At 33.4% G+C, this 9,322-nt stretch overlaps 1 protein-coding gene across 3 annotated transcripts; it reads right to left on the reverse strand.

Annotated features, from left to right (window-relative positions):
* Positions 1 to 1,449: 1,449 nt before the first annotated feature.
* On the reverse strand, positions 1,450 to 8,269 carry LOC133818886 (transcription factor SRM1). 3 transcript variants are annotated; one of them, XM_062251988.1, is made up of 3 exons: positions 8,118 to 8,269; positions 5,658 to 6,413; positions 1,450 to 2,371 (listed from the first exon to the last, which is right to left on the reverse strand). In XM_062251988.1, the coding sequence occupies exons 2-3, from the start codon at positions 6,038 to 6,040 to the stop codon at positions 1,873 to 1,875; spliced, it is 882 nt and encodes a 293-aa protein (XP_062107972.1). In that variant the 5' UTR covers positions 6,041 to 6,413; positions 8,118 to 8,269; the 3' UTR covers positions 1,450 to 1,872. The 3 variants fall into 3 exon arrangements, with proteins under 3 accessions (XP_062107972.1, XP_062107973.1, XP_062107971.1); XM_062251989.1 differs by lacking the exon at positions 8,118 to 8,269 and adding an exon at positions 6,716 to 6,851; XM_062251987.1 differs by lacking the exon at positions 8,118 to 8,269 and having other exon boundaries at positions 5,658 to 6,545.
* Positions 8,270 to 9,322: the final 1,053 nt, after the last annotated feature.

Here is a 9,322-nt window from a genome sequence, read left to right on the forward strand (position 1 = left end):
ATGGGGATATCTAAAGGAGCGATGCTATGGTGGATATGGCATGATCGCAATGCATATGTTTTTAATAATGCCCAATCTCGCATTGGAACTTTGGTTGATGCTGCTCTCATGGGATTAAATGAATACCAGGAGTACGGTCAGGCTATTCTAGGGATGCATGGTACTGGTCCAGGTAGGCTTCCCTCATGGCAGGCTCCTTCTTTGGGGACTTTCAAATTTAATTCAGATGCTTCAGTGGTGGCAACAAGGAGATTTATTGGCGTTGGAGGAGTTATTCGGGATTCAGGTGGTGTGGTTTGGGCGGCAAGTGTTCCTAGTAATTTTAGTGTTGTCTAGGTTTTCAGTTTGATGTTATTGAGAGTGACTCTAGTATTGTGGTATCTTGGATCTCGAAGTTTAGTAGGACTCATGTGTTTAGTCATATTTTGTCAGATATTATTCAATTATTAAATGTTGTAGGTGGTGGTTCTTGTCACGATATTTTGAGCTCTGCGAATGGTGTGGCCCATGCACTAATAATTTTTGTTACTAGTTCAATAGGAGAGTTTATTTAGACCAATTCTTGTGCTAGATTTCTAAGTTTTCCTGTAAGGGTTGATTTTCATTAATGAAGTATTTTATTTAAAATATATATATATATATCACATACCCCACACGCCACGTACAAAAACAAATGCCAACGCTAAAAACAATTTAAAAAATTAAAAGTTAATCAATAGCAATCATTTTAAATATGAATATATCATAAATCATCCAAGTGAAATTGCAAAATAAATAACCAAACAAAACAAATCATACAAAACATAGAATGCTTTAAATGAACCCCAAATCAAGAATGGCAAAAACCAACCAAAGCAAAATTTATATGCACTTTTTTCATCTTTTGTATCCAAAAAATAAAAACTAAAGAAATAACAAAGATTTCCGCCGAACATTCTATTCTCTAAAATTCTACTTAGAAAACACGAGTAAGATTTGGAATCCTCCTACAACAATGCCTAACAAAATAGTAAACCTGACACAAGAAGGCTGTGTCGTTGTGTAATGAAAAAGTTATGAGCAAAATGAAAGGGACCAAATTTTGCTAGAAATAAAATCAAAGACAAACCTACAGATCTGTGGATAGAAATTTAGAAAGAAAAAGAAAAGGAAAATAAAAAAGAATGGAGAAGAGCATCCAGGAAATAACATGCACATACACACAAACTCAAATCAGATTGAGTTAGTGACCTACAAAGCCAACCAAAAACTTGATAAACTGATTTAGGTTGAGTCATAAGCCTAAGAAACTTGGAACATGAACACAATCAATATTTAGGTTGAGTCAGTTCAAGTACCTCTGACTCCCTTGCAGATCTTGATGGTAGACTTTAAAAAAATTGGCTATTCACAAAAGAAATTATCATCATCCGAGAATGAAGAGTTTCATAAATAAATGATTAAAACAAATTATAAAAAGAGAAGGTTCAATAAATAATACATTAAAAAAAATATCAAACCTACTAACTTGAATGTGCTACAAGGCGGTTCTTTACAACTTTTGCAATAAAACTACTTTTCAGAACTGACTACCACCATGACTAGTAATTTCCTATTCATGTCTATAAGATGAAAAAAAAAAACTAAAATATTTGTCTTCACCATAAATATTGCCACCTCCTCAGAATTGCCTGTACAGATTCTTGTGGTTTCTTCCCTGTATGGCTTATTTCGATACAAGAATAGACAAATGATAGTGAAACATCAAGATTCAAACTTGTGGTTCCAAATAAGCTAAATATTCAAGCTCAAAGGAGAAGGTTCGCAATGTCCCAGAAAGGGCACAAGCTAGTAAGTCTCTGTCCTTTGTACAGTTTGCAATTTAACAGTGGGTTACCTATGAGCGGATGTATGTGGCATTGGATATGGCATGGGACCCATGTTCATTGGAGCGCCAGGAACCACTGTTCCGGCTACAGGTGCTCTAACACCATATGCCAACTGTGGAGGGGCAGGAAGATTCACTGGGGTGCCAACTGCTGATACAAGGGGTCCTATTGGTTGTCCAATAGATGGTGCGCCATACATTCCAACCCCTGGGGGGCCAGGTGGAGGTTGAGCAGGTTGCTTGGATGATTTTCCAGAGGGCCCTCCGGCAGAACCATTTGCTTGACCAGTGATTGGTCCTTGAGGTCCAGCAATCTCTCCATTGCCAACACTCGTGATATCATGAATACTAGATCGCCTCCTGTCCTTGTTCATAGAATTCAAACGTATGAAGTACTTCTGTGCATGACTTGCAACTTGGGTAGGTGTTCTCGTCACAACAAAGTTGCGTGATATACTACGCCAGTCGCCTTTCCCATACTTATCCAAACCCAGTAGAAATAATCTGGTGTCCAATAGAGAAAACATCATTAAACTGTCACTCAAGTATTGAACGTAACAAATAGGAGAGTAAACCACGTATATAACCAGATTATCTCTAAACATATCTAATCGTAATAATTGTCTTCCCAAACGAAGTCATAACAACTAACTTTACTTTGCAAAAATCATATATGAAACTAAATAGCTCCAACAACACCATTCACATTCAATAGTGTCAATATTCACCAATTTGAAACTCTCAAGGAAACCATCCACGACTAGTTCCATCTCTAGAAATACATCAATTAAGTTATGAAACATATATGTAGGAAAGAATTATGTCGCAGCTAAATGATATAACTATTACAGGAAAAAATTCAACTAACAAATAGGATAATTCCATTCCAGGCATATTCTACCAAAATGACCACTCCCGTCTTTATCAAACACTCGAGGAAATACCATCTTATCTTCTTTCTTTTCTTATTACATCCATTATATACAAGACATTGTCATGCTTGAGATTCTTCTATCAAACTCTAGTTAGAAGTTCACTAAATAGACTTAAACCTCAATACAGAGCAACAGAACCAGGCATAAATTTTTCACAATTAAAGATGGAGTAGAAAATGCAAGCAGAAAACAAGAAAAAGGGGGACAAATCAATCAACTGATTTATCAAATCCCTAATACACATCGTGATCATAGATTGATTCCACTTGTTACAAATGTATGTTCAAATTTGTAAAAGATTATTGTGACATTTTAACAAATTTTTATTGAAATTTGATTGAGAAAAAAAAAAGGAATGAAAGGATGTGGCTATCACAAGCTGAGGGAGAAAACTAACCAAAAAATTTATTGATAAAACTACGAAAAATCATGAAATCATTTTCATTCAGATGCTTTTACAATGAAAAATGTACGAGCAAAGCATACAAGCGATAGTTAATCATACAAGCATAGCATACATGTAATTGATTATCATATTAGAGCATCTACAACCATGATATCTATACATTGTCCTTAATCAAAATAGCTAATGATGTAACATTTTTCTAATTCAAATCACTCCCTATACTATTAGCTATCTTAGATATAGCTCGAATTACACTAGCCAAACGAAGAGAACCATAAAATCCTGAAAAAGATAAACCAATAGTTATTATTTCTCCAAACCTATTTACTAATAGAAACTAGTGTTTCACTAAAATAAAGAGGATAGTTTGAATAACTTACTCAGGAGTTTTCAATTTAGATAGCTTAGGGAGCTCCTTGGAAGATGCTATAAGGAAGAGAAAAACTCTATAATTACCAAATCTTAAAACCCTAATGCTATGTTTGACATGAGTGATTTTTTAGTGGATATAGAGGGTTGGAAAGGAGGGCGCAAATACATTAGCAAGAGGGAGAGAGGGGGAAAATAAAGTCTCCCTCCAAGGCCACAAAATTCAATCCTTCCCATTTTAGAAGGACGAGTGAAATGAGCGAAACAAAAGATTTGAATGCTATAATTACCCTCCAGACTATTATATATATATATATATATATTTTTTAAAAGAGTAATGTGACACAATTTTTTATAATCAAAATTTACACTCACTAATGCGGCATGTTTATAACTACCAAAATATCCACCTTAAAAAACATGGGTGGTTTAAAAACGTGTTACACAAGAGTGTAAAATATTGAATATTATATAAAAAAAAAAAGTATGTCCCTAGCATCACTCATCTTAAGAAAGGTAATATGACATTTATACAACAGGCTCCATCACCTCTATCACTACACATGGTGACACGCACACTTCCAAGTAAAGTGTAGTTGAGTAAAGGGGGCTTTGATGACCTCAATGTTCAGTCTTTTTTTCTCCATAAAATCCCTACACTTTTAGACCCTTGTTTTCTAAATTAGTTTGTTTTTGTCTAAAATTGAGGGATCAATTTAGGTCGGTAAAACTGTATTACTATAATACTTAACTTTCTACCCAAATCCAAGTCCATCTGTCCCTTCTATTCTTCTCAATGCATAATGTCCCTTTCCTGTCTGATTAATACCCAATCTATCAGCAGTAAAATTCAACAATGTAAAGCATCCACTATATGTAATAAAAATATTTCCCGCTCACTGATAAACAGAACAACAAAATTATGTTGTCACACTCACACTCCCGAGCCTATCATGTAAATCGATACAAAATCATCCAATTGTGTCTAACCTCAAAAAAGGTAATCAAATCCTAAGATAAATCAAAAAAATTATCCATTTTCTTACTTACTGACACAAGAATGGAATAACTAGAAAGAACAGAAAAGATCTGAAATCCCAGAATTTCGCTAGAATGAGCCAAAATATTGCTCTTATTGATTGCATTGGTTCCATACTTTAATACAAATACTTGTTATGCTATGCTTCTCACCTATAACCTCTTCTACTTAATAAATTTGATATCCAAATCATTTGGTTAGTGTTTAGGTATGGATATAAAAATTTAGAATGACGTTCCCTTCAGTGGGAGATAGTCACAGCAATACAAAGTCAAACAATAATGTGCGGATGTATAATGTTCATCTGTTAACACAAAGAGAATTGAAGACTGAGAGAAAGTATCAAAAGACTCAAATATGTTGTTTGGGTCTAAAACTTCTTAATGTTTCCTATTCTACATATGTAAGCTGACCACCATGCTGTACACACTACACAGTATATATTCTTTGCTAAAAAGTCCAAGATGATAACACTGATAAAGAGACAATTATTAGCTTTAGTCATTAAAAGCACTGATAAAACTAAGCCTTCATCAAGACAAATAGCAGGATGATCGGAAGGGTGTGCCTATAAGTACCAATGAACAATCAAAAGTCCCTCAGTATGTGATTCAATCACAAATCCAAAAGGTTATCTACCAATTATTGTTTCACAAACACAACACCATACAACAGTTCACTGTATAACCTTTGAGCTTAGCGACTAAACACTAAATTATTGAGATGTGACTGTTTTGGCTGATGTAATGAAAAGCAAGCACTGAAACTTAACTACCTATTATCACCAGATGGTACTTCCTTTAACAAGAAAGCAACTTAGCATAAATTATTGTTACGGAAAAAAATTATGACCCTAAACCAGAAAAAGGGATACTTTTAACCCAGTAAGACACAGGTGATGTAAACTCTATATAAGGCAATAAGAACACAAAGGCACAATCATATCCTCCAAAAAGAGTAACTACTTTTTATCAATAGTTTTACTTACTTTTCTAGATACCATGACATATAACATAATTGAATCCAGAACAATAAGTTCACCTGTGCTCTTCCTCTGTCCACGCAATCCCTTTACGACGTTCCTGATCTGATCTAGCTTTATTTCCATGATTAGATTCGCTGTTATAGTGCCCACTATGTCCACCTTTCTTACTAGCTCCTTCATCACCAACGTGGCTGGATGAACCCTCTGAAGAAGAATTGTAGGAAGGTAGAGGAACACAGCCAGATTCAATCTGGTTAACATCTTCAACCAAGAGCTCATAGTGATGTTGAATTTCCTCAGCGGTTTTCCCCGGTACATCACTAGCTATCTTCTCCCACCGATCTGGACAATCCTCGGGATGAATTGCAAGGGAATTCTCGAATGCTTTATCCTGCTCTCGAGTCCACGAGGAGCTACTAACCCCTTCATCTACAGTCATCTGGCCTTAGTTGAATTCACTAGCTGGTATAGTACCCACAGGAAGAAGAGAAAAGGGAAACTGCCCAAGTGCTCAATAATTTATGCTAAACCCAATTTTAAAACCTTGAATTGTCTGGAACTGTGCTAGGAAATCGGATCTAAATAAATTCAATACTGGGTATTGGTGATAACAAAATTTATAGCTGGCTAAATTGTGGGAAGCAGAATTTTACTGATAGACGTAAGGAAGAAACAACCAGAACCAGAAGATGCCAAAGCAGATGAACCAGAGATCACTTCCAATTAGAAACGCAAGACTTGGTAAAGTATGAGAAGGTTTCAATGGTGATTTGCTCCATAATTCAAAATTTGGATTCTTGTGAATTGCTGACCTATAGATGAACCAAAAGGCAACAAAGTTCTGTTAGGCCATGAGAAATATCTGAAAACCATAAAATAAAAGGATGGGTGCAATAAATGACAGTTTAAAATGAGAAAATGAATAAAAGGAAAATGAATTTTAAGGTGAGGGTAAAATTCTGTGGAACGGTAATTAGGGTTTCAGATTGTGAAATGTGACAGAGACCATTGAGAAATCAAACAAAGATGAAAACAATAATTAGAACAAATACTGCCATTACTATTCTAAAAAAGAAAAGAAAAGAAAATAAAATCTCAGTATCTACAGGCTTACTGATAAGTACAGTTCCAACAGTGGAGGCCCACAAAAATTAATTCTTTCCATTTCAGTCTCAATTTGTGGTATTTACAGTCATCCCCTTGCATTAGTTTCTTCATACATACATGTATATGTACATAGCCTCTCAACATACCAGTTACAAACCAAATTCCTAAGTAAAGCAAGGAAATTGAGTAATGAATATAACCAAATAATATCATAAAAAGGATTAGCCAGTGTCACTGTGTCAGCTTGTATAAAATCAAGAACTTTAAAACATTTATGGCAGCCCTAAATTTAGGGCAAAAATCTAATATCCCAGCCATATCAAGAAAATCCGAACTGAAATAAAGTCACCTCATTTCCAACCAAACATAAAACTCAAATACGAAGGAAAAACCAACCAAAAAAAAGATTATTTGGTATCCAGCCATAGTCAAAGAGAAATAAAACTACCCACCAGTGGTTTTCATACGCATGAACTATGAAATAAAAACACAACGACCTAATCTAGTAATTCCCCAATTTTCATCTCAAAAGCGGTACGAAATTGATGAAAGAAAAAGAAATTTTTTTTTTTACCTAAATTCCTATCAAGACTGTGACAGTTTAACCTATCATCAGTATAAGTTTCTTTTTACAAAAGTCATGTGAAACTCTCAACACATTGAATTAAGAGTAAGAGATAAGTGAAGCCTAACCTTGAGTAAACAAGATCTTACTCCGCTCTACTCTTTTGTTTGTCTTTATCTATATATAAATATAGACTCACAATAAATAAAAAGTAGAAGAGATAACATTTAAACTCAATCAAAGAGAACTAAGTTAACATTAATAATACAAACCTCAAAAGGGAAATTAGTACTGCTCAGAAGTGAAACAAAAAAACCCTAAACTTAAAAGAAAACAAAATTGGAATTAAGAAAAAAACCAAAATAAATAAACAAATAAATAAAATTGAGAAAGGGCAGACATAGAAATTATGGATGATGTTGATGGGTTATCCTGAAAAAATCACAAAGGAGGTGCAGAGATGGGTCAAATTGGTCCCATCTCCAACAACTACTTGCTACATAAAACAGACAGCTGGGATTGAAAAAGGCTTCAACCCAACTGACCCAAGTTGCCAAACACTGGAATCTGAAAGAAAACCCCATTAATATCTGACACATAAAACCATCAACGAAAAAAGAAAAGAAAAAAAAAAGACTAATGGTGGGCGTGCACAGACAATTGAGTCCCTCTTTCAATTCCTTTCTTTTCTTTTCCTTTATTTTCTTTTCATCCAAACAAACAAAACCCCATATTTTGTATTAGATGTCAGGATATGAGATAACTATGTTCAGTTGCAGAGGAAGAGAAACGAAATTCACCCAAAACAAAATAAAGTGACATGGGTTTATCTGGAAACAATCACCTTTTTTTCCTCTATCATCTGCTGTACACTGAGGAAATCATGCCCGTTTTAGTGTTGCAGTCTTTCTTTTTATTCTTCAGTTCTGAGAGACTTTGTACTGGAAATAATCACCTGGACCAAAGAGATAGATAGATCCTTTCACTTGTTTATCGAGTTTTTATATAATAATTGCTATTATTATATTAAACCCCAGTTATTCACTTCATTTTTTTTTTTCACAAACCAAGTATTCACTTCATTAATACGCCTTATCCAATTTTCTTCCTTTTTATAAATTTATATATTTCCCCTTTTTCCTAGTTTTACTATAACAGACACTATTCATAGATTTTTATTAATTCTAATTATTAATATGGTTCCTTATTTCAATATGAGAGGAATTTGTTTAAAAGGATAACCTTATCATACCATGAACTATAAAATAGTAGTTTTATTAGTGCCACTTAATTTTTTTGGGTAGAAATAAATATTTTGTAAAATTCTTATATTTTTCTCTTTTGTTGAGAGTGATGTAGAAGTTGTAGGACTATTAGATTATTGTTACCTATATTTTTCAGTGCACACCTATTGTATTGTGAAATGCTAATATCGTTAGCACATATCACCAATTATAAAATATAAAGGTATTTGGTTAGAAGAAACTTTACCTTGTATTATAATCAATATATTTTATGATTCTAATAAATACAATTTGGCCATTTAAAAAAAATAATAATAACTTTTTTTTGTCAAGAATAAAAAAGTAACTCTTTTTCTTTTTTTTTTCTCTTTTTCATCCTTTTGGTTTGACTACAGTAGCAATTTCGGGTAAAAAAAATCTTAAATATGAGAGTGACTTTAACTCATGGCAATATGCCATACTAATCATAGTTTATATATATTTATATAGAATGTAGTGATATTCTATAATTTATTAATGATATTCATAATATAATATTTATTAAAGTTAAATACGTGCTTCTAATATTGAATTATATCTATCAATAATAATATGTCATATTTTTGTGTTATTAAGCATAATGATGTCCTTTAACAATTATCGTATATATAATATAAAAAAATATCCAACCCAATCATCTTTTTTATGTATAATATAGTGAATTAGTCACATAAATTTTGGTGTCTGTTTAAGAAGTTGCCACGCTTGAAAGTGAACCAATAATGATTCAACAAATCAGAGCTAGTTAAAGGGTTCACGGAGTTGA

This window comes from Humulus lupulus, chromosome 2 (genome assembly GCF_963169125.1).
Source record: "Humulus lupulus chromosome 2, drHumLupu1.1, whole genome shotgun sequence".
Classification (NCBI taxonomy): Eukaryota; Viridiplantae; Streptophyta; class Magnoliopsida; order Rosales; family Cannabaceae; genus Humulus; species Humulus lupulus.